General features: G+C 38.8%; 1 protein-coding gene and 4 pseudogenes across 5 annotated transcripts; 4 read left to right on the top strand and 1 right to left on the bottom strand.

Moving 5' to 3' along the window:
* Positions 1–2,661: 2,661 nt before the first annotated feature.
* On the bottom strand, positions 2,662–9,182 carry AT3G31920 (annotated as a pseudogene; the record flags this gene model as incomplete). Its single annotated transcript has 1 exon — positions 2,662–9,182.
* A 1,751-nt stretch (positions 9,183–10,933) lies between these two features.
* AT3G31930 lies at positions 10,934–11,812 on the top strand (annotated as a pseudogene; the record flags this gene model as incomplete). The annotated part of the gene is made up of 4 exons: positions 10,934–11,071; positions 11,179–11,295; positions 11,504–11,593; positions 11,663–11,812.
* A 1,804-nt stretch (positions 11,813–13,616) lies between these two features.
* Positions 13,617–14,833, top strand: AT3G31925 (replication protein A 70 kDa DNA-binding subunit B-like protein; the record flags this gene model as incomplete). The annotated part of the gene is made up of 4 exons (NM_001339065.1): positions 13,617–13,812; positions 14,256–14,310; positions 14,434–14,494; positions 14,654–14,833. Exons 1-4 carry the CDS (start codon positions 13,692–13,694, stop codon positions 14,831–14,833), a joined length of 417 nt encoding a protein of 138 aa, NP_001325790.1. The 5' UTR covers positions 13,617–13,691.
* Positions 14,834–15,819: 986 nt separating this feature from the next.
* On the top strand, positions 15,820–20,887 carry AT3G31935 (annotated as a pseudogene; the record flags this gene model as incomplete). Its single annotated transcript has 1 exon — positions 15,820–20,887.
* Positions 20,888–23,377: 2,490 nt separating this feature from the next.
* AT3G31940 lies at positions 23,378–24,360 on the top strand (annotated as a pseudogene; the record flags this gene model as incomplete). Its single annotated transcript has 3 exons — positions 23,378–23,510; positions 23,766–23,890; positions 23,992–24,360.
* Between the last annotated feature and the right edge of the window lie 52 nt (positions 24,361–24,412).

A 24,412-nucleotide genomic window follows, 5' to 3' on the forward strand; every position in this document is an offset into this window, starting at 1 on the left:
CAGATATGTCTTATTTAGAAACTGATTCTCTCTGGTATGGTAACGACCACACTATAGAACTCATGTGTTGATACTTTGGATTTGCTTTCTCAAGATTCTTATTTCGTTTCGTTTGGCGGTTCAGAGAAAAGGGAGATAGATTCACCTATATATATGTGCAACCAACAACACATGTAACAAAACCCTTCAACATTAGGGAGTTGCTTCACTTGGGTTTAAATGGGATCCATGGGCTTTGCTTTTTGACAAAACAAATAGGGTGGGCTATTGATGTTGGGTTTGGGGTGTTACATGATTGCATATGGTTATGCGGCTGATGCGGTTGACAAATACCTTCGGATTGGTGAAAGCACTTCGATGTCTTGTATGATACATTTTGTTAAAGCAATCATATATTTGTTCGGGGAAGAATATATAAGAAGACCTAGGCGACAAGATCTTAAACGTCTACTGCGTATTGGAGAGTTCCGTGGATTTTCTGGGATGATAGGAAGCATCGATTATATTGGGAGTTAAAGAATTGTCCGACCGCCTGGAAAACCAACAATCGTGCTAGAGGTTGTTGCTACCCAAGATCTTTGGATATGGCACGCATTGTTTGGACCTCCATGTACCTTAAATGATATCAATATACTTGATCGCTCACTAGTTTTTGATGATATAATACAAAGCCGAGCTCCAAAAGTGAAATACGTAGTCAACAGAACCGACTCTCATTTAGCTTACTATCTCACAAATGGAATTTATCCTAAATGGGTTACATTAATCCAATCTATTTCACTTCCACAAGGTGACAAAAATCCATTATTTGCTACAAATCAAGAAACTTGACGTAAAGATGTTGAGCGTGCTTTTGTAGTTTTGCAAGCTCGGTTTGCCATTGTCAGCAATCCAGCTCTTATTTGGGATAAATAAAAGATAGAAATGATCATACAAGCATATATAATACTTCACAATATGTTATTGGAGGAAGAACAAGATGGGTATCAACTATTCTACAGATATGCCTTCAAATCTAGGTAATATTATGGCGTCTCGAGCCCGAGTTTGTGATCGGGCTATGCATCAACAATTGATGATTTAGTTGAGCATATATGGCACAAATTAGGCGGGTGTCAAGCTAACAACTAATCGTTATTCCGGTTTTTAATTTTTATGTCATGGCTGTTAAAAATTTAAGGGTGTGATTGCAAGATGCTTCTAAGGCTTTAAGAGCATGTCCAATGGTAGGATGCTTATTCAAACTATGATTTGTATTTCAAAAAATCTTATTGATGATATCTGGAGGTTTAGGAAAAGAAAGCATAGTTTGAATAAGAAATCAATAAGAGCAAGAGAAAGAATAAAAAAGATCTTCTCTAAAGGGAGTTTCCAAAGGGTTTTTCTCCCAAAGTACAAAAGAGTTAAGGAGATTAGCTTCTCCAAGCTTCGGTCTAAACAATGACCTAAAATCTATATATAAGACCTAAAACGTGATGGGCCTTCTTTAGAAATAAGAGAAAGTTCTGGGCCGAAATTTGAAAATCTTCAAAACATCAATAAGTTGCGTCTTCGAATTGTCATTAGGTATTGGTGTCGCTCGACACCTACGCGGTTTTTAGTCTCCGGATTTCTTCAGCAGCATAAATTCTTTGTTTTCCTCTATTATGCTCCATTATCTCCAAATGAATCCCAAACATATAAAGACCTGAAAAAGACTAGAAAGAACTGTAGAAATAACAAAAAGACTCTAAAACTAATACCTAAAACTAGTTAAAACCGGTAAAAATAGAAATATATCAACTCCCCCAGACTTAGCTTTTGCTTGCCCCCAAGCAAAACACAAAAGCCGAACCCGTGGAAGAGGTTTGAAAACACAAGAACTCCCAACATTCTCTAGCCTATTGCCATGATCATTCTAACCAAATCCATATGCCTAGCAGTTCTAATCAAATTCTAACCAACATGTATTTCTCCGCAAGCTTACACAACATTCTAGATTCCATACCTAAGTTCCACAACTATCTCCACGAGGCTTTCATCGCTGGGTCTCATCAAACAAGCTAACATTCAAGATCCTTCTAGACTCATTCCTGTTCTATACCATGATAAATCGACCATTCTATTATATATATTTTTTTTTTGGTGTTCTTTCTCTCCCCAGACTTATTCTTTTTAGATCACTACAAAAATATGGAGCATTTGTAGCACCCGAAAAATGCTATGTGATTATACCATAACGTTATTAGAAGCGCTCTATCATCGTCCGTCATAATAGGTCGGAGACATATTGTAGCGCTTTTTTGTTCTGCTATCATTATTTCCTTTATTACAGCGCTTTTTCTGCTACAATCTTTAATTATTTAATAGCGATTAGTTTCTGATATAAATAATTGTTATACATAGCATATTTAATTTGCTACATATAATTAGACAATAGCATTTAGTTAATTGCAATATTTATATATTATGGCATTTTTAATTATGCAATATTTCTCCAATTAATTCCAGTTCATAAATTATATTTTAATCCCAAATTCAGAAAGAAATTCATATTATTTAGAAATCATAAAATCAAAATTCAGAAAGAAATTCATAAATTCATATTATATAAAATTCAAGATCCCAAATTACATTTTAAAGTCAAAGTACTTAACGAAAAAAACAACATAATGTTTACACAAACATGATTTTATCAGTAGGTCAAGCCACAATACTACCTACTGCATCTGCAATTGTTTGAATTTCAGAGTGTGGTCTCCACACAGCAGCATCTCCAATCTTTGAAACTTCTACACATACCTTGCTCGCATTTGGACCTAGGGGCATATGATGGACTGTGTCTGAAGGGTTAGAGGTACATACTCTTCCTTCTCCTACTCTTTCTCTCCCGTTCTTGTAATCTAACATGATGCACTTCTTCTTCGCAGATTTGCTGGTGCTAGCAGTAGTGTTACTCAAGCTCTACATGAATCAAAATAATACCAAGTAAGCAATATTCAAGCGATGTTCTTTCATATGCATGTAAGTTAAAGTGCATAAAGTTACCAATGGAGGTGATGGTCTTCTATTTGCTGATGTTGTTTCATCCAGTATAGTAGATATATTCACATGTTGTATACTATGAAGTGGCCACGCAATGTTCTCATGTAGTACATCTCCCATTACAAACTTTCCTGGACTTGGTCTCCACAAATACGCGGCTTTGTTTAACACCTTCTCAACCTTAACAATTGTAGCAGAAGGACCAAGAGGCATATTGTTCACAAGTTCGTGTCTGTTTGTTGAACACAATCGACCCTCACCAACAACAGAATCAGCCATATTCCAATCAAGTATCTTGATCTTAACTGGTGTTGCATCTTTAGCCTAAAGAATGGTGCATAAATAATAAGTGACCAGTGAGTGATCTTACTAGATAATTGACAAGTGACATGGGAAGAAGATTACCGAAGATCCTGCAGTCTGATTCTCAGAAGGGGAAGCTACATCACTGTCCAAGATGATCTTATCAAAAGGCCAAGCAATCTTGTTCCCCAAAGCTTCACCAAGTGTGTAAACAGATAGTGTAGGCCTCCACAAAGAAGCTGTGGTGTCTTCCACTGTCTTCACAATCACAGCCGCATCATTAGGTCCAAGTGGAATGCGATCAATCTTGTACAATTGTTCAGCAGAGCAGAATTCTCCTTCACCTACAACAACATCATCATCTTTACACCAATCAAGTAGCTGACATCGAACTCCTGCACTAACATTACTAGCCTCAGATCTAGAAACCTCTTCAACATGTTCCTGACAAAAACAAAGTAATTAGCATCCAATTTTACAAGTATAACAAGTGTATTCAGTTAGGTTATTTACCTTTTTGGCAGCTAAGCCATGAACTACATTCTGCAAGTCTTCAAGCTTTGTCAGCAAATCAGCTTGTGTTGCTTCAAGCTTCTCCACATGTGAGTCTCTAGCTAACATGAATGCTAGCTTAGTTGCAGTCACACCTCTGCCCATCCCTCTAAGCCTTCCAGGCTTGTCTTTCCCTAATACTTGACTCACAGCATCTTCTTTAAGATCTGTGAATGATGACGAGTCCATCTCACTATCAATAGATTTAATTTTTTCCTGAAACCAAAATTAAAGTGAAGTGAAGTGAGTGTCTTACAATAAAAAAATAACAATGACAGTTAAGTGAATACTTACGATGGTCTCTGCAAATTCAGGTTTGACAGGTCTCCCATCTGAGTGTGTATGACCAGCTATCCAAACCTTGCTTCTTGTCACCAATTTAGGGTTGGAACTCTTTTTTTTCTACAAGTATGATAGTGAGTAGTTGATCATAACAGATTCCACAAGTTTAATTTATGAAGAGTCGCAATATACCATCTCATGTGCAAGGCTAATCATTCCTTTGCGGCTGGTAGTGTGTGGAATCTGTGCCTTCCTCAACATCCTGTACTTGTCACTTATTTCCTACAAAAAAGCAAAGTCTATTAAAACAAAACACAGATTGAACAGGTATTTGGACAATTTAATTACAGTTATAGACAACCTTGAAGGCAGTGGTCTTCCTGTTCTTCACCCAACTATTCCAAGCCGTCACAGATTGTATGTTACTTGGTTTTAGTGAAAGCAAATCTGCTTTGCTCTTCACTACACGTACTTTTGTTGTGAGCTTTGACTTAGAAGACCTCCACACACAACCCATCTGCTTAAAAACAGCATCCTTTTGCCAAGCTTCAGTCAAATTGAACCTCCCCTACATTAAGTTATATAGTTAAACACAATCAGTGATTAAACACAATCATTGATTAAATACAAAAATGAGTCAAATATACCTGAATTTCTTCCCAGAGTGTGTCCCCAGTCTCATCAGGTAAGTGCCTCCAGTCATGAAACAGAACAGGTACATGCTCTCTCACAAGAGGACCAAGGAATGATGAAAGTGTGACTGATCCATTACCTACATGTTCACCCAGAGAATTAAATTCAACTTCTAGCTTGTCGTCAAGTTGCTTTGCTATTTTACGCATCCTAGTAGGTCCTCGTGTCTTCCTTTTCCTAGTTGGTGGCTTTGAGCTTCTTCTGTGGAATGAAGCTCATCTCCTTCTGCAGCCATTGTTTCTTCATTTCCTTCTTCCTCAGTTCCTGCTTCCTCATCTCCTTCTCCTTCAGCTGCTTGTTCAGGATCTTCTTCAGCTGCTTGTTCAGTTTCTTCCTCGTCTGCTACTTCAGTTTCTAAATCAGCCTCTTGTTCAGCCTCTTGTTCAGTATCTTGCTCATATGCTTGTTCAGTATCCTCCGCAGCCAAGTCAGAACCAAGAACACTAGCAACATTCTCCTTTTGATGCTTCTTCCTGCTTCTTCTATGTTTCTTTAATCCAACAGAATCACTCAACTCTATCCCTTGCATACGCTTACTGCGGCGAGGTGGCTTCTCCTGTTGTGAAGTAGACATTCTTTACCTGAAACACACCAAACTCATCAATACTATCAAACACATAAACTCAACCCATATAATCTAGCCATCATCCCAATTAACCACCATGCAAAACACAGAAACCGTCACTGTCCTATTAATCCATTACTAAGACACCTTCACAGTCATTCCTAACACAGAAACTCTCATCATCAGATGATTCATTCCCTAAATCATCATTCTCTTGTATTGATATTGCTGCTGCAACAAACTCCTCATCTGTTTCTAACTCATGATATCCTCTTGGTGGCGCCTTCATTACTACATACCAAGGTGAAGAGTCGTCCTCTCATGAGTAGAAGACATGTTTTGCTTAGGCAGCCAGAATGTATGGATCCTGAAGAAATGCAGTTTGGTTTAAATGGAGATTGACAAGAGTGAATCCGTCTTCTTCTTTCACTCCATTGCCTTTGTTTGCCAAATGACACCTGAATATAGGAACTTGAAACATGTGGTAGTCCAACAAGATTATCTCCTTTATCACTCCAAAGTATGAAACTATATCAGCCTGTTGTCTAGTATCCTTGGCGCTTGATCTACACATTGAAAATGCTTCATATGTAACCCCACTGTTTTGAGTTTTCCTCTTCATGTCGTCTGTATGAAATCTATGACCATTAATGACAAACCCCTTGTATGACTGAGCAATATGCCTTGGTCCAAAGGCTAACCATCTCTGTTGGATTGAATTCACCTTTGAGTTTGTAGGTATCTGTTGGCAAAGCATAAAAGAATTGGATCAAAATTAGAGTCTGTTGAAATGAATAGAAAAGCAACTTAAGAATCAAAAATGTTACCTTCTCCTTTACCCACTGTGAGAACTTTTCATTATGCGTCTTCCATAAGAAAGTTTCGTTTCTCATGCATCTTGTATCAGTCATTTGCAGTTCTTGTAAATGCATGTTGTGATTCATAAAGAAATAGAAGTTAAAAGTAATCGACAGAGTTACTTATATAAGAAATAAAGACAGAAAATAACTTACTTAACATATGGATCCATAACAGCCATGTTCATTAGAACATATCTATGAACTATGTCTCACTCTTTATTCGACAAAGTTACTTGTGTAGCTTTCTGCAGTGGTCTGCCTTCAAGAACAAGAGAATTACTATCAAGATCTTCATTCCGGTTGATGGCTTCTGAAACTGGTAAAGAGTTTTGAAGAAACTCCAAGCAGAGAGCCATACATTCTCCTGCTAAATATCCCTCAGCCATACAAGCCTCTGGCCTTGCAAAATTCTTCACATAAGCCTTTAGAGTTTTCATGTACCTGCAATTCAATAATACAATATTAATGTCAAAACAATATTAAACAATACAAGTTACATAATAGAATTCATTATAGACAATACCTTTCAAAGGGATACATCCATCTAAAGTGGACTGGTCCACCTAATCGAGTCTCTCTAGCCAAATGAATCGGGAGATGAAACATTATATCAAACAGAGATGGAGGAAAATACCTCTCCAGCTGGCACATTGTCTCAACTAATTCAGACTCCAATGACATTAGCTTCTCAGGGTCAATAACCCGCTGACACAACCTGTTGAAGTAGTGGCACAATCTACTTATAGCAACTCTAGGTACTCTTGGCAGCAACCCTCTCAAAGCAACAGGCAGCAAGTTTTGAAGGAGCACATGATGGTCATGAGACTTCAAACCACCAATGACTGGTGGATCCATAGACACACAGTTGGAGATATTGGCACAATATCCATCCGGCCCTCTAAATCTAGCTAGCCTTTTGCAGAATCTCCTTTTCTCATCCTTAGACAACCAATATGCAGCAGGAGGTAAGTAAGTCCTCTTAACTCTTAACTGAGGGTGCAAGTTACTACGAGTTCCCATGTCTTCCAAATCCTTGCGTGCATTCAAGCCATCCTTTGATTTGACAGATTGCATCAACATAGAGACAATGGCGTCAGACACATTCTTCTCCACATGCATCACGTCAATGTTGTGACGGACAGGCATATCCTATTACACAAACAATAAGTAGTTAGTACCATTCAAGATTAATAATATGTTAATAGTAAAATGTGATAGTATTTACCTTCCAATAAGGTAATTCATATAGAATTGATCGCTTCTTCCATCTCCATTGATGTGTGTCTTCATCGTAATCATCATCTTCACACAAGTCTGATCTTTTTCTCTTACTGTTTCTCTCCAAAGGTCTCCCAAAATCATTTTTAAAGCCTTTAATGCTTCAAATATCTCTTCTCCTGTTTGAATTCTACTTGTTGTCCCTTCTTCTACAGTGTTATCAAACCAGCCTCTTCTTCTTCTGTATGGATGTCCTGGTCTTAGTCGTCTCCTATTCCTTAAATACACATGTTTTCTACTGAACTTCAACCACCTAAATGGTGTATCTTTCCCACAGACATTACAAGCTTGTTTTCCCTTAACCTTACAACCAGCCAAAGTCCCTAAGGCTGGATAGTCACTGATACTCCACAAGAACATAGCTCTAAGAGTGAAACTTTCTTTTTTGAATGAGTCATAAACATGAATGCCTTCACTCCACAAATCCTTTAAGTCATCGATCAATGGTGCTAGATAGACATCAATATTATTGCTTGGTGCAGTAGGTCCATGTATCAAAAGAGTTAGCATAATATTTTCAGCCTTCATACACATCGTTGGAGCCATGTTGTAGTTAACAAGCAAAATTGGCCAGGTGCTATACTTAGTGTTTTGAATAGAGAACGGATTCATCCCATCAGCAGAAAGTCCCAACCTCAGGTTTCTAGGTTCAGCAGCAAATTCTGGCCATTTATCATTCACTTGAGCCCAAGCCAAAGAGTCTACATGATGTCGCATTGTACCATCATCACTAGCATTACTGAAATGCCACCGTTGATCCTCAGCCATTTTCTTGGATCTAAACATTCGCTTAAATCTATCCTTGATTGGAAAATACCCCAGTACCTTAGCTGGAATCCCCTTCTTCTCTTCACCAGTGTGTTTATCCCTCTCCCATCTGGAAGCATTGCATCTTGGACAAGTATCCCTCAGCTCATACTCCTTTCTGTATAAGATGCAATCATTCTGACAGGCGTGAATGATATCATACCCAAAACCAAACATCTTCAGGAATTTTTTGATCTCATTTGTTGATGTTGGCAGCACATTCTCTCCTGGTAGTATGTCGTGCACTAAGCTCAAAAGTTGATCAAAATAATTCTCTGACATCCCACTCTTCACTTTGATGCGGTATAGCCCCATAATTGCAGACACCTTAGTGTACTTCGGACAGCCATGATATAGTGGAGTTTCAGCTTCCTTTAGCTTCTCCCTAAAATCAGCTTCTTCTTTTGTTTCTGGCTCCTTACTATCATCTTCATTCTGATTCTGAGAATCAGAATGGACGTCTCCATCAAAATAAGCTGTTCTAATTAGCTCATAAGCTTCACATTCACTAGTAGTACTACTAGGCTCAACTTCTAACTTATCAGCCCGTATCTCCCCATGCTTACTCCAACATCTATTTCTCTTGTATTTATGGTCCATTCCCTTCATAACTAGATGCTCCAAAATAGTCTCAATTGGTTGATGACACAGATTCCGGCAATCAATACATGGACAAAACATTTCAGCAGGATCTCCCAGACTTCTCGATGATGCGTAAACAAAAGTTGTTGCTCCTTTCTCATACTCAATGTTATTCCTTGGCAGCCATACCCATGACTTATCCATTTTTAAAAGACCACCAAGCTCCAACCCCATATATATGATAATATATATATATATATATATATATATATATATATATATATATATATATATATATATATATATATATTAGCATTCAGGTATATAAGCAAACAAAACTCAAAGAGCAAAGACACAAAGAGAAATTTCATAAACTCAAGATCACTATCAACTCAAGTTCTGTGTTATTACTCAAGTTCAAATCTCAAAATCAATACTCAAGTTCAAAATCGAAACAAGTGAATGGTCTCAAGTTCAATTCTATAAGAAACACAAATCGATACAAGTGAATACTCAAGTTCAAAGCTATATGATATTCAAAATCGATACAAGCTAAGTGAATACTCAAGTTCAGTTCTATTAGAAACTCAAATCAATACTCAAATCTAAGTGAATCCTCAAGTTCAAGTGAATACTCAAATCGATATATGCAAACTAAGAACTACAGAAATCGATTCAAACTAAGTCAAAATAACATACCTGTCAAATAGAGACACGGCGGCTACCACTGAAATCTTCGAGACACGGCTACCAAAAGCTTCTGAGAAAACGAAACCCTAAACTGATTAAAACCCCAAATCGATGCTCAAACAAGTTTAATTGGACATGCAATCCCTAAATCGATTAGAAAAGGCACATAACCTTCTCAAATTAGAAACAGATCTGTGACTGAGAGGCTGAGGAGTAGCGAGCGTCTTCGAGAGAGATTGAACAGAGTCGGTGAGCAAGAACACGAACACAAAGAGAGACAGAAAGAAGAAGAATCGATTAGAGCAGAAGACGAGAATAGGGAAGAACACGAATAGGAAGAGAAAGAGTCGAGAAAGAACACGAATAGTTTTTTCAGTACTTAGAATTATTTTGAGGCTAATTTTTTTGTTTCGGCGGGCAACAAAATTAATCCGCGCTATTACATTAGGTAGCGTTTAATTAATGGTAATGCTATAGAACAATAACCCTAAATCCAAAAACATGGCCCGCGTCATTTTTTATTTCCCGGGTACGAGATTATAGCGTTTTGAAATTACCAAACGCTATAAAAGTTGAGCCGGGTTATAAATTATAGCAGAACATGGTTAACTACTATATTATAGTGCTATAAATACTCCATATTCTTGTAGTGAGAGTAAACAAAGGGGAACTCACATACTTGATCGACACCCTCGGCATTTTTCCAACATTTGTAATTGATCATTCTAAATAATGTATAACAATAGGGTCATAGGAAACATTCCTACCCTTATACACTATCTGAAAATTCTGTCAATCTCATTTTTTTTTGTTTTTTTATTGTTAATGAGACTATATGAGTACCAACTATGTGCATGCTCTAAGCTATTATTTTAATTCGCAAGTTACTCCTGCTATGCTAAGAAGACATTATTGATAACATGTTTTACATTTTGTTTTATTATTTGTTAGGGGAAAACAGAGTACAAATGCTTTTGATGCTTCAGTTGTTGCCATCAGTCCAGAGTATCCAGAATTGGAAGTCTATAAAAACAGGTAATCCTTAACTCTATTTTAGGGGTGTTGATAGCAAATAAATCATGGATATTAAGTTGGGGATTCCATGGCTGATTGGTAACTATAGTTTGCCAAACGATGGTCTTGCTCTCACCATTTCCGACACTAATCCAAAGCGTGAATTGTCATTCGAAAGTGATGGTTACTTTGACCAGTATCCCATAAAATGTTTTTCCTGCTTACTTCATTTCAGGTTCAGAAATGCAAGGTCATGTGCACCATATAAACAATATAAGGTGATATGGGGTGGTTTTATGTTGCCTGCAAGAAGTGCAGCAAGAAAGTCGAGATGAACAAGAAAGACGAGACCGCCATTGCTGCTACACAACCAAAGTCTAAATACAGGTGTCCAAAATGCAATCTTAACATCACCCAAGTGGTTCTAAGGTATATCATCTCATTCCTTTTTATTAATTATATTATTATCTATACTGTGTATGGGGATCACCCACACCAGACATTACTTTTGTGTAAAGGTTTAAGTAGCATGTTGGAGTCATGGATCAAACAGGAGATATCAAATGTATCCTATTTGATGGTGCAACATCAGAGATGATTGGTCATTCAGCTTTCGACCTTCTTGATGGGGTTTATCCTGATGATGTGAGTAATAACAAAACAATAATAATATCTATCATTATTCTATATTATCAATAAATTCTTATAGAGTATTGTTTATCATTCAACTGCAAGATCCAGAAAGAATGCCTCCTTCTATCAAGAACTTGGTTGGGAAAACCTTTCAGCTACTTGTGTGTATTGAGAATGACAATTTGTTTGGAAGTAATGATATATATACAAGGTTGGTAAGGTTTGGCCAGGTATTGACATTGTGATGATTGAGGATGCTGATGATTTAGAGAGAGCATCCAATCGTTCTCACCTCATCTTAGACACTAAGGTTGGACTTAGAGTCTCTTTCTTGTCTGTAGTTTGTGTATTCATATATATCTTCTTTATATCTGTGGAGAGATGTTCCAATAGCAAGAAGATATGCTTGAAACCAATAAAATTGGAGAAACTAAATGGCAAAAATGATGAAGAGATCGGAAATAAAGAAGATGAGGAAAAGACAGGGGTGAACAATGAAGCAAATGAGAATACTAATTTCAATTACTAAGAATATGTTGCCCTCTAATTATGTTTATTTCAATAGCTCATTGGAGAGAGTTAGCAGTTGAGGAGAAGATATTCATGTTTTTGTTTTTTAAGTAGTCATTTTTATGTTTTTGTTTCTTTTCTATGGATCTAATAATGGCTACTTAGGGTATATCAGAGTAAATCATTTACTCTGATTAGTAGTCAAGCTTTTTCGTTTCATGTGTGTTTTCCAATTTGATCAATAAAATCTTCTCTTCTAAATATATACGATTTGACTTTCAATCATAAGATATGCAATATGCAAAATCAACTAACCTTTAGGGGCGGACCTACTTAGGGAAAACGGGGGGTCAATTGAACCCTTTAATTAATCAAATACTAATTTTTGCATGATATATTGAAAAGTACCAACAGCTCAATTAGTATTTTCTAAGGTGTTGACGTTCTTAACCCTGGGTTCAAATCTCTAACATGACACTTATTTTCTTTTTTCTCCATTTAGCCTCAAATACATGTATCTCTTTTGTTTCATACACATTTTTTTTTCTTTTAAAAATTACATTAATTAATATACCATTTTTAATTGCTATGAAAATGATTTTCTTTTTGTGGGATTGTATAATATTATAAGAAAGTCAGTTATATCATACTGTTTAAAAAAAAATTGACATTGGTAAAATTTATTTCTGGGTCCGTCACTGCTAACCTTATCCTGTACCTGAAAACACTCCTTATCTTGTCCATATCACATTGTATGTTAACATGCATATTAATAAAAAAAATATTATGTTTTTGGAATTAAACATATATACCAAAAGAAATATGTATACATACTTATAGTCCTTAGTAAAACCTTAGTATTTATGTATTAACAAGGCAGAAGGTTATTATCATTTTTTTGCTTTATGTAAGTTTTTCAATAAGGGTCATAGAAGTATCTGTCCTATATTCATTTCCAATAACTTAGCGGATCTAACCAACATTTGTCCCTAATTTGAACACAAGGCCAATTTCCACATTTATAAAAGGCCATCTATTTAAAAAACCCACTTTTAACATTTACAAAATATTCAAATTTGTATTTTATGTTTCTAAATCTTATTAGCACGGTTTTAACAATCTTACTAATTCCCGAAAATATAGCTGCAATTAATATTTTATTCTTTTAAGGTACCTATATCTCTCACAGAGTTTTGAACTTACACGTTGAGGGAAAAACTGTTTTATCAGGTAATCTTAACTAAATCTTCTAAACAACCATATCTACCATATCATATATTTCGTAGTTCAGTTTATTATGCACTTGGCCTAAGAAACCAGTCAAATACACTAGATATAATTCCTGTTACGCAAATTTTATCAAGATTATTAGAATTTAATTTCGGTATATTCTTAATTCCATTTTTTATTATTGAAACAAGATTATCCCATTATACTAAGCCATCTATTGAAGACTATAAATACACACATCATTTACAACCCTAAACACATCAGCCTACTAAGCATCATAATAGCATAAAACACAAAGTTCACCTTCAACTTGTAAACAAAATGGATGGGGCCATGGCTACGACTTACCTTACTGATGTTAAGCCCTTCAAGAACAGCTAGCGTGTGCAAATCAAAATTCTCAACACCTCGAAACAGCCACATCCTAGTCAGGAGAAACACTCGAAATGGTACTAGCTGATCAAAGGGTACGTTCATGGTATTGCCATATTTAAAAAGTTCATCTTAATTTTATATATACTTCTTGATGATAAATTAGAATATTGTGTTTCAGGGATGCAAGATTCACGCAAGTGTGAAAAAGTATGTAAGGCACATTGCGCTTGATCAGTGGAGAGTTTTTGGGTCAAGTCAGGGGACAATTCTGGGTGACTGATCATCAGTTCAAGATGGCTTTTGTTAACCATACATTTGTCTCAGCATGTGTTTCCATTTCTGATGATGCTTACTTGTCATTACCCAAGTTTCAATCCATCATTGTTGGTGAATTGAATCCATTCTATTTGGTTGGTAAGTATTTTCTTAATAATATAGTCTGCTAAACTAAATATTGATCATGTTATCATTGGATATAAGACAAACATATTCATTGACAACGTGATTGTCAACAACAAATCAACAAAGAAGCTCGAATTGGAGCTGAGGAACGAAATGTATGTAAATAGTTTTGTTTATTTTTTTGGTTTAAATATTACTTCTGTCTAAATACTGTAAAATGGTTTTTAATTAAAGGAATGATCTCATGCCATGTACTTTGTGGGAAAAATTTGTTGATCAAGTAAGTCAAGCACGTGCGAATTCAAGTGGTGAGATTGTTGTTTGCCTAATTAGGTTTGCCAAGATCAGTACTTTCAGAAGTCATAACTAAACAACTATCTTCAATCGATTTACTAATGTTTATGAAGAAAATTTTACCTTTACCATGTTTTACATTTTCATTTCATATGTAACAGGGGAGAACCAGTTTACAAATGCTTTTGATGCTTCAGTTTTTGTCATTAATCCAGAGTATTTAGAGTGGAAAGTTTTTAAAAACAGTTAATCACTATACTATGTGTTTTTCTTATAAAAATGATATCCACATCTAAGTATACTTAAGTTGGTGATTTCATGGTCTTGTGGTAAATACAGTTTGCCAAAGGATGGTCTTGAACTCACAATTGCCGAGACCAAACCAAAGCTAGAATTGTCTGTTCGAAGTGATGATTACTTCGAGCACTATCCTACAAAAACTCAATAGCCTGCTTACTTGATTTCACTAAGGTAGACAGATTAACTATTATTTTGTTTAAAGTTACTTTGGAATTAAGATTCTATCAAATGATTTTCTAATACTTTTGCATGTATTCAGGCTCATATATGCAAGATAATGTGCACTATCTTTAAAATAGATGGTGATATGGGTTGGTTTTATGTTGGATGGAAGAAATGCAACAAGAAAGTTGAGATGAACAAGAATAACGATACCACCATTGCTGTTAAACTAAAAAAAAGCCTACCTTCTCGTGTCCTAAATGCAACCTTAACATAACACAAGTGATTCCAAAGTTTGTGGTCTCATTCCTGTTTAGGACATTTCGTTCTTAATCATACAGTTTACGGTGATTAAGAAACTAAATAACCAAACATTTGGTTAAAGGTTTAAGTTGCATGTTGGAGTCATGGATCATACATGAGATATTAAATGTATTATGTTTGATGGAGCTACCACATAGATTGTTGGTTATTCAGCATATGATCTTCTAGATGGCGTATATGATGATGATGTGAGTAATAACAATACAAAAAAAGATTGTCATTTTAAAATTTTATCATTAAGTTTTTATATTGTGTCATTTATAATTCAAATGCAGGATCTTGAAAAACTGCCTCCTTCTATCAAGAACTTTGTTGGAAAAACATTTCAGCTACTTGTTTGTGTTGAGAATGACAATTTTTCTGGATGTAATGATACCTACAAGGTTGGTAAGGTGTTGACAATGTGAAGATTGAGGATCACAATGATTCAGAAGAGACAATCAATCTTTCTCAGCTCATCTCAGGTAGTGAGGTTGAACTCTATTTCGATTGTGTTTTGTACTACATATTATAACTATTTACTGGAACTTTTAATCCTTTCAAGCAATGTACCTGCTCACTATCAGCAGTGAAGGTAGTGAAATGTCAGTATCTGGCATGACTACTCTATCTTCCAAGAGAGTTGTGGAGGATACATAAGTGGAGAGATGTTCCACAACCAAGAAGACATGCTTGAAACCAATAAAGTTGGAGAAACTTGATGGTAACAACGAGATAGAGCTTGGAAAGTGATAACTAGGTTTTTACGCCTACCTATGGTCTGAAGTGTGGTGTGTTCAGTTCAATTCCCCTTACACACTAACATGTCGATGCAGCTATAGGGGGTGTCAATCCAGTCCACTGTTATTGCTAGCAATTAAGATGCATACAGAAGCAACTATGTCAAGCCAGATTATAATGATGGTGGGTTTCTAGTAACAATCCTAAATCAAGATTCAAACAACTAAAATGAGAATTTATGTTACTGATGATGAAGATTCAGAGGAGAACATAAGATTGGCTGAGGAGTATGTTAGGGAGCAAGAAATAAACGCCATCAATCTCTCTCTAGCCAAGGCAGAACCGAGATGAAGCTTGTGCGATCGCAGATGCATAGCGCAGTCTCCTCGGCTCCAAACATCGATTGGATTCCGGAAGAGTCTCGCAACACACCTTTCACTCGCAAGATCTCCAACACTAAAAATCGAATACTTCAACGGGTCTTTCGACCCAAAGGGTCATTTGAAGTCTTTTATAATCTCTGTGGCCCGAGCTAAGTTCAAGCTTTATGAGAGAGATGCGGGTCTCAGTCATCTGTTTGTCGAGCATCTAAAGGGGCCGGCGTTGGATTGGTTCTCGAGACTTAAAGGGAATTCTGTAGAAAGTTTCCAGGAGCTCTCAACCCTTTTCCTCAAGCAGTATTCAATGTTGATTGATCCGGGCACTTCGGACGCCGACCTTTGGTCACTATCTCAGCAGCCAAATGAGCCACTCAGAGATTTCCTCGCGAAATTCAGATCTACCCTAGCCAAGGTCGAAGGATTTAACGACATTGCGGCTCTCTCCACCTTGAAAAACGCATTATGGTACAAATCTGAATTCCAGAAGAAATTAAATTTATCAAAACAACAGACGATCCGAGACACTCTGCACCGGGCCTCAGACTACGTTTCCCACGAGGAAGAGATGGAGTTGCTATCGAAAAGGCACGAGCCGTCGAAGCAAACATCCCGGGATGACAAATCCCAACCTGGCGTTCCGAGCCCGAAAAAGGGCGCTCAAGGCGGGACCTTCGTACATCACGAGGAACAAAATTTCTCCAGAGCCCATAATTACCAAGCTGATACGCCCCGGGGAAGAGGAGGAGGCCGAGAAAGAGTCTTATACTTGGACCAAAGACCAACCTATAGGAAACGAGCAGGAATATTGCAAACTGCACAAAAGCTACGGTCATCAAACTTCCAGGTGTCGTAGCCTCGGGGCAATATTTGCAGCCAAGTTCCTAGCTGGTGAAATTGGTGGTGGCCTCTCCATCGAGGACTTGGAAGCAGAGAAGGCAAGAGCTGAGCAAGTGAACGTTGTGGCAAACCCCAAACAGGCGCCTGTTGCATCGAAACCTGAAGGGCCAAAGAGAGGTCGGGGCGATCGCGAGGCGGACAACGACGAACTAGAAACTGGTCGGGAAAGAATCTTTATAATAATGGGAGGCTCGACATTTTGTCAAGACACGACAGCCTCTATCCAGGCCTATCAAAGGAAGGCCGATTCGAATTGTAACTAGGTTCGACCATTCAACGGACCAGATGATGAAGTAACTTTTCACGAGAGTGAGACGAACGGTTTGGATCGACCGCACAATGACCCCTTGGTCATAACACTTACTATCGGGGATTTTGACGTCGAGTGAGTTTTAGTTGATATAGGAAGCACGTTGGATATCATTTTTCACGCAACCCTGCAAGAGATGAAGGTTGATATGACGCAAATCATATCGACTCCAAGGCATGTACTCTGTTTTTCCGGCGAGACCACTATGACCCTCGGCATCATCAATTTACCAGTTCGAGCCGGAGGAATTACGAAAATCATCGATTTTTCAGTCACAGACCAGCCAACTGTCTATAACGCAATTATAGGCACTCCATGGCTAAATCAGTTCCTAGCCGTCGCCTCGACTTATCATCTCTGCCTAAAGTTCCTGACAAACAACGGTGTGAAGACCATCTGGGAAATCAGAAGAATGCTAGGATGTGTTTCATGGCAGCGCACAAGCTCAGGAATCCCGTCACTGAGTCGACAGCCGATGCCGAACACAAAAAGGTGAAGCTAGGCCGAGCTGAAGAAAAAGTTATCCTGCAGTTTTAGCAATTAAAGATTGACGAGGCTCGGGAAGCAAAGAAACCTATTTCTGATCTTGTGATCTCCATTTGCCTCGACGATAAGAAGCCCAAACAATGTGTGGAGATTTGTGGAGACTTAGGCGAAGAGCTAATAGCAGAGCTGATTACCTTTCTCAGAGATAACGTCAACACCTTCGCCTGGTCGCCAGAGGATTTACCTGGAGTGAGTGTTGAAATCGTATCACACGAGATCAACGTTGATCCGTCGTTTAAACCGGTAAAGCATAAGAGAAGAAAGTTGGGACGGGAACGTGGCGAAACTGTGAAAGCGAAGTTGAAAAATTGCTGAAAATTGGATCCATCACCGAGGCGAAATACCCCGACTGGCTCGCAAATCTAGTCTTGGTAAAAAAGAAAAACGGCAAATGGAGAGTCTGCGTTGACTTCACCGATTTGAACAAAGCTTGTTCGAAGGATAGTTTCCCATTACCACATATCGATCGCATCGTTGAATCAACCTCGGGGAACAAATTGCTATCGTTCATGGACGCCTTCGCTGGATATAACCAAATAATGATGAACCCTGAGGACCAGGAAAAAATGGCGGTCTATACTAAGCAAGGCCTTTTCTGTTACCAAGTGATGCCATTCAGACTTAAAAACGTCGGGGTGACTTATCAGCGTTTCGTCAACAATATCTTTGCCTTACAAATCGGAAAGACGATGGAAGTATACATTGACGACATGTTGGTAAAGTCTATGAAAGAAGACGAACATACAGCTCACCTGCACGAATGTTTCCAGCAGCTCAACCTCTATAACGTCAAGCTTAATCCGGCCAAGTGCCGCTTCAAGGTAAGGTCTGGTGAGTTCTTGGGATATCTAGTTACACATCGCGACATCGAGGCAAACCCGAAGCAAATCAAAGCACTTTTAGGAATGGCATCACCTCAAAACAAGCGCGGAGTGTAGTGCTTAACTGGAAGGGTCGCAACCCTTAATCGATTCATCTCCCGGTCAACTGACAAATGCCTGGCCTTTTACGACGTGCTTCGGGAAAACAAAAAGTTTGAATGGACGGCTCGGTGCGAGGAAGCTTTTTAAGAACTTAAGAAATATCTAGCGAGCCCAACAATCCTTGCCAAACCTGTGATCAGAGAACTGTTCTACTTGTATGTCGCCGTATTGGACACTTCGATCAGCGGAGTTTTAGTCCGAGAAGACAGAGGCGAACAAAAACCCATTTTTTATGTTTCGCAGACATTTACCGGCGTGGAATCTCGCTATCCGCAAATGGAAAAACTCGCCTTAGCAGTCGTTATGTCGGCTCGGAATTTACGACCGTGGTACTGGGATCTATGCCGCTCAACGCCATCCTACATAGTTTGAGTCAGTGGGGTCGTTTGGCTAAATGGGCGATCGAACTCAGTGAGTATGACATCGAATATCATAACAAGACGTTCGCGAAGTCCCAAATCCTAACTACCCATGAAAGAAGCTCGGGAAAATCCGCTTGACACAACTTGGCTCCTACGTGTCGATGGCTCGTCATCAAATCAAGGTTCGGGTGTGGGCATCCTTCTCACTTCACCCACAAGCAAGGTTCTCGAGCAGTCTTTCAGGCTAAATTTCGAAGCAACCAACAACGTAGCCGAGTACGAAGCGCTCGTGGCCGGGCTAAAATTAGCCCATGGCTAAAATTGCAAAAAAAAGGACTTTTTGTGAATCTCAACTCGTCGCAAATCTGTTCAACAGGGAATACACTGCTCGCGATGAAAGAATGGAAGCTTATCTCGCTCATGTCCAAGATCATGCGAAGTAGTTCGACGAGTTCGAACTAACAAGAATTCTAGGAGGCGAAAACACATCGGCTGATGCTCTAGCTGCTCTGGCCTCAACGTCAGGTCCGAACCTGAGGAGAGTCATTCCAGTTGAATTCATTGAGAAACCTAGCATCGTGCTCGAAAAAGACGAACAGGCCTTCCCCGTACATAATGCCGCGAATTATGAGGGCATTTTGGAACCAAATGACAGCTAAGACTTAGGTTGCGACTCCGAGTGGATAGGACCCATTAGAAGTTACATATCCGAGGGGAAAGTGCCCTGCGATAAATGGGAAGCTCGAAAACTAAAAACTCAGGCTGCACGCTTCGTCCTAATCGAGGAAAAGTTATTCAAGTGGCGTCTGTCCAGACCACTAATGACCTGCGTAGAAAAAGAAGCGGCTCGTAAGATCATGGAAGAAAACCACGGAGGCTCATGCGAAAATCATTCTGGAGGAAGAGCCCTGACCATCAAGATAAAACGCCACAGTTAATTCTGGCCGACAATGATCAAGGACTGCGAAAAGTACTCTAGACGATGCGAAAGATGTTATAGGCATGCACCCACAATCCATCAACCAGTCGTGCTCCTTTCATTGATCGCGTCGCCATATCCATTCATGGGTCGGTTGATGGACATCATCGGCCCCATGGATGCCTCGAAACAGAACAAATTAGTCCTCGTCTTAACCGATTACTTCTCTAAATGGGTAGAGGCCGAATCATACGCCAGCATCAAGGACGCTCAGGTCAAGTCGTATGGAAGATTATTTTATGTCGCCACGGGATCCCTTACGAAATTGTCACGGACAACGGCTCACAGTTTATATCGGCTCGTTGATATAACCCTATTTTTACTGCTTTTAGCTATGATTTAGGTATAGGTTTTAGAGTCCTTTTGTTATTTCTAGATTCTTTTCTAGTTGTTTTCAGGTCTTTATATGTTTGGGATGCATTTAGAGATTCTGGAGCATTCTGGAGCAAAACAAACAACTTAAGTTGCAAATGCAGTTCGCAGACAAAAATCTGCGTAGGTGTCGAACGACACCACCCCTGGTGTCGAGCAACACCAATACCTGACGGCAATTCGAAGACGCAACTTATTGATGTTTTGAAGATTTCCAAATTTGGCTCAGAACTTTCTCTTATTTCTAAAGAAGATCCATCACGGTTTTAGGTCATATATATAATTTTAAAGGTCATTGTTTAGACTTAAGCTTGGAGAGGTTATTCTCCTCATCTCTTTTGTACTTTGGGAGCAAAACCCTTTGGAGACTCCCTTTGGAGAAGATCTTCTTTACTCTTTCTCTTGCTATTATTAATTTCCTATTCAGACTATGATTTGTGTTTCTTTGATCATGTCTGAGTAATCCACTTGTAGGGGCAGGGTTTCTCATTAGGGATTCATATGGTTTAGTAGATCACCCCTCTACTAGGTTATCTGTAGAATTCTTCATCTTTAATTGTTCTTAATGCTAGATCTAGATTGATCCCCTAGAACTTGTATCCAGACAATAGATATGCCCACCATAGGTATCTATAGTTGGATCTATTATTTGATGAGGCTGGTTTATAGGTGTGTAATAAGAATCGGCCTATCTACTAAGGTGAACAATTGAACTCGTTTAGAATGCATGTTTAGGTTATAGATCTCTCGGCTTCTCCGGTTATTTTAGCTGTAGGCATAGGGAGTTTCGCGGAACATCACCAGTTATTCCATAATTAGAGTTTGAGTTTAAGAATAATTCGATAACAACCTAGCGATTATTTGATCTACCAACCAATAGTTTCCTGAGAATACCCTAAGTCTGACGTTTTTACTTTCTTGTTTTACAACCTCACAATCTGCTATTCTTTCCTTTTGTTTCTTTTTATTTTCATTACTATCTTACTTAGCTTAATTCAAAACCTTGGTCTATTGTGTGATCCGAGAGCTTAACCACTTGGGTGTCGATCGACACCAGTACCAACTTGAGGAAGCGTTGACGTTTGACAGAGAAAAATTGATCGAGATTGACAGAGCAGGATAAATACCAGACAGTAGTGTCGACCGACACTCACCTAGTGTCAATCGACACTGGACGCAAAGTGCATCAATCAGCCTTGACTTTCCACCTGTTGCCGAACTAGTCTACACACCTGAAATTCTCTGTCCATTGCCTCAACAGTATATGCAAGGGATTTAGGAGGAGCACTGCAAGGCTCCACAGAATCAGGGAGACAAAAGGAAGACAATTATCGTCTTAGAACAGATTTCAGAGCTGACTTGTCGACAAGGTAAGGGAAGACAAGTTGTAGGACGGGTGTCGATCGACACCACCAAGAGTGTCGATTGACACCCATCACTGGTTGAAGCAGAATCCTCTCCGATAGCTATTTTTCCAGCTGGGATCAATGCTTTAAGTCCAAGTTCTACTGTCACGTCACCCATTGCACCTCTCATACTTCATCTACCTCCTAAACGGCTATGGTACTCATCTCCTCCTCCTAAACCTCTTGATTTCATCAAAAATACTGTTTTACGGTTAAGCAAGCTACGAGTTTCTCGTCGAGCGCTTGTTCTTTCTTTTGATGATTGTGCAGGAAAAATGAGTATTCCACCCATACCTGAGTCCCACCTTGCTGATGCTCCTCTCTTCCTAGATAAACCTCACGCGCTAACTGTTAAACGCCAGCATGGATGATGAGAGGTCTTTCTCCGCGATATTTATTACCACCATCTGATCCACTTGATCCCCATACTCCATCAAAGTCAAGCTATTGACTATAAACAAGCGCTTAGTGGGAGGCAACCCACTAGTATGGTTTATTTTTCTTTTTCTTTTTCTTTTATTTTACGTTTTTCTTTTTCTTTTTTTCGCTTACTCGGATTTGAATGCCACTAGGGACAGTGTCATTTAAGTCTGGGGGAGTCGCTTACTAACTACATTTTTCTTTGTTTACTCTCTAAAAAGAATAAGTCTGGGGAGAGAAAGAACACCAAAGCAAAAAAAAAAAAAAAGAATGGTCGATTTATCATGGTATAGTACATAAATGTAGAAGGATCTTGAATGTTAGCTTGTTGATAAGATCCAGCGATGAAAGCCTGGTAGATATAGTTGTGGAACTTAGGTATGGTATCTAGAATGTTGTGTAAGCTTGCAGAGACGTACATGTTGTTTAGGATTTGATTAACTGCTAGACATATGGATTTGGTTAGGATGATCAAGGCAATAAGCTCGAGATTGTTGGGAGTTCTAGTGTTTTAAAACCTTTTCCACGGGTTCGGCTTTTGTGTTTTGCTTGATGGCAAGCAAAAGCTAAGTCTGGGGGAGTTGATATAACCCTATTTTTACTGCTTTTAGCTATGATTTAGGTATAGGTTTTAGAGTCCTTTTGTTATTTCTAGAGTCTTTTCTAGTCTTTTTCAGGTCTTTACATGTTTGATATGCATTTGGAGATTATAGAGCATTCTGGAGCAAACCAGACAACTTAAGTTGCAGATGCAGTTCGCAGACCAAAATCCACGTAGGTGTCGAACGACACCACCCCTGGTGTCGAGCGACATCATTACTATCTTACTTAGCTTAATTCAAAACCTTGGTCTATTGTGTGATCCGAGAGCTTTGTGGAATTCGACCCTTAAGTGCTACAATTGATCTCTTGTTTGAGAGAGTGGTCTTAAGGCAATTTGACTTATATCAAATTTGGCGCCGTTGCCGAAGTTCTCTACGATTCACCATTAGATTAGGATTAGAATTTTGTCTAAGCTTTTATTTTTTATTTTTTCTTTTTATTTACTTAGTCTTTCTCTTTTCTTTTTCTTGTGTGTTTCAGGTGTTTGTCTAATCACAGAACCAGGACCAAACGAGAAACATGAACGAGAGTAAGATTGCTGGGATCATGGCTAAGCTGAACGCGATCCACAATCAACTTGTGGAGGATGTCGATTATGTTCATAGCAGAGATTTTCCGAATCAGAGATTTGATCACCAACAAGGCTACATAGGTTCCTATGGGAATGGTCCAACGAGCTACACTCAGAATTCTCAATTCTAGCAACCGCTTCAGAATAGCAATAGTTTCAGCTTCACAAGAAACTATGATCTTGCTTCTTACCAAGCCCCCCCCCCCTCCACCTGCACCTAGAAGCAAGATCGAATCATTGAAGGAACATATTCTCGAAGGTCAAAAGAGGATCTTAGAGTGACCTATCCCTAGATGGAATGAAAGCAGCCTCACTACTTCTGGCATGCTGCTTCAGTGGAAAGTGAGTATGAGTTAGTGAAGATTGAGGAAAGTGACGATTTTGAAGTTGTAGAGGCAGTGTCGAACGACACCACCCTTGGTGTCTATCGACACCATCACATATATACGAGACATAAGGCTGTGATGAAGCAAAATCGACCATGCTCGACATTGATCTCCAGAATCGCTCGACACAAATTAGTAGTGTCGACCGACACCACCTGGGTGTCGATCGACACCAGTACCAACTTGAGGAAGTGTCGACGTTTGACAGAGCAGAATCGACCGAGATGGATAGAGCAGGATCAATACCAGGCAGTAGTGTCGACCGACACTCACCTAGTGTCAATCGACACTGGACACAGACTTCACCAATCAGCCTTGACTTTCCACCTGTTGCTGAACTAGTCTACACACCTGAAATTCCTTGTCCATTGCCTCAACCGTATTTGCAAGGGATTCAGGAGGAGGACTGGAAGGCTCCACAGAATCAGGGAGACAAAAAGGAAGACAATTATCGTCTCAGAACAGATTGGATGTGCCAAGTCTGCGTCGGAGCCTATCTCCTGAAAACGAGCAGGATAATACTCAAAGAATGCTTGACAAGTTAGATCAGATCGATGAAAGAAGAGATTCAGCCCTGGTGTGACTACAAAATTACCA

The sequence above is a fragment of the Arabidopsis thaliana genome, chromosome 3 (assembly GCF_000001735.4).
Source record: "Arabidopsis thaliana chromosome 3, partial sequence".
NCBI classification, from domain to species: Eukaryota; Viridiplantae; Streptophyta; class Magnoliopsida; order Brassicales; family Brassicaceae; genus Arabidopsis; species Arabidopsis thaliana.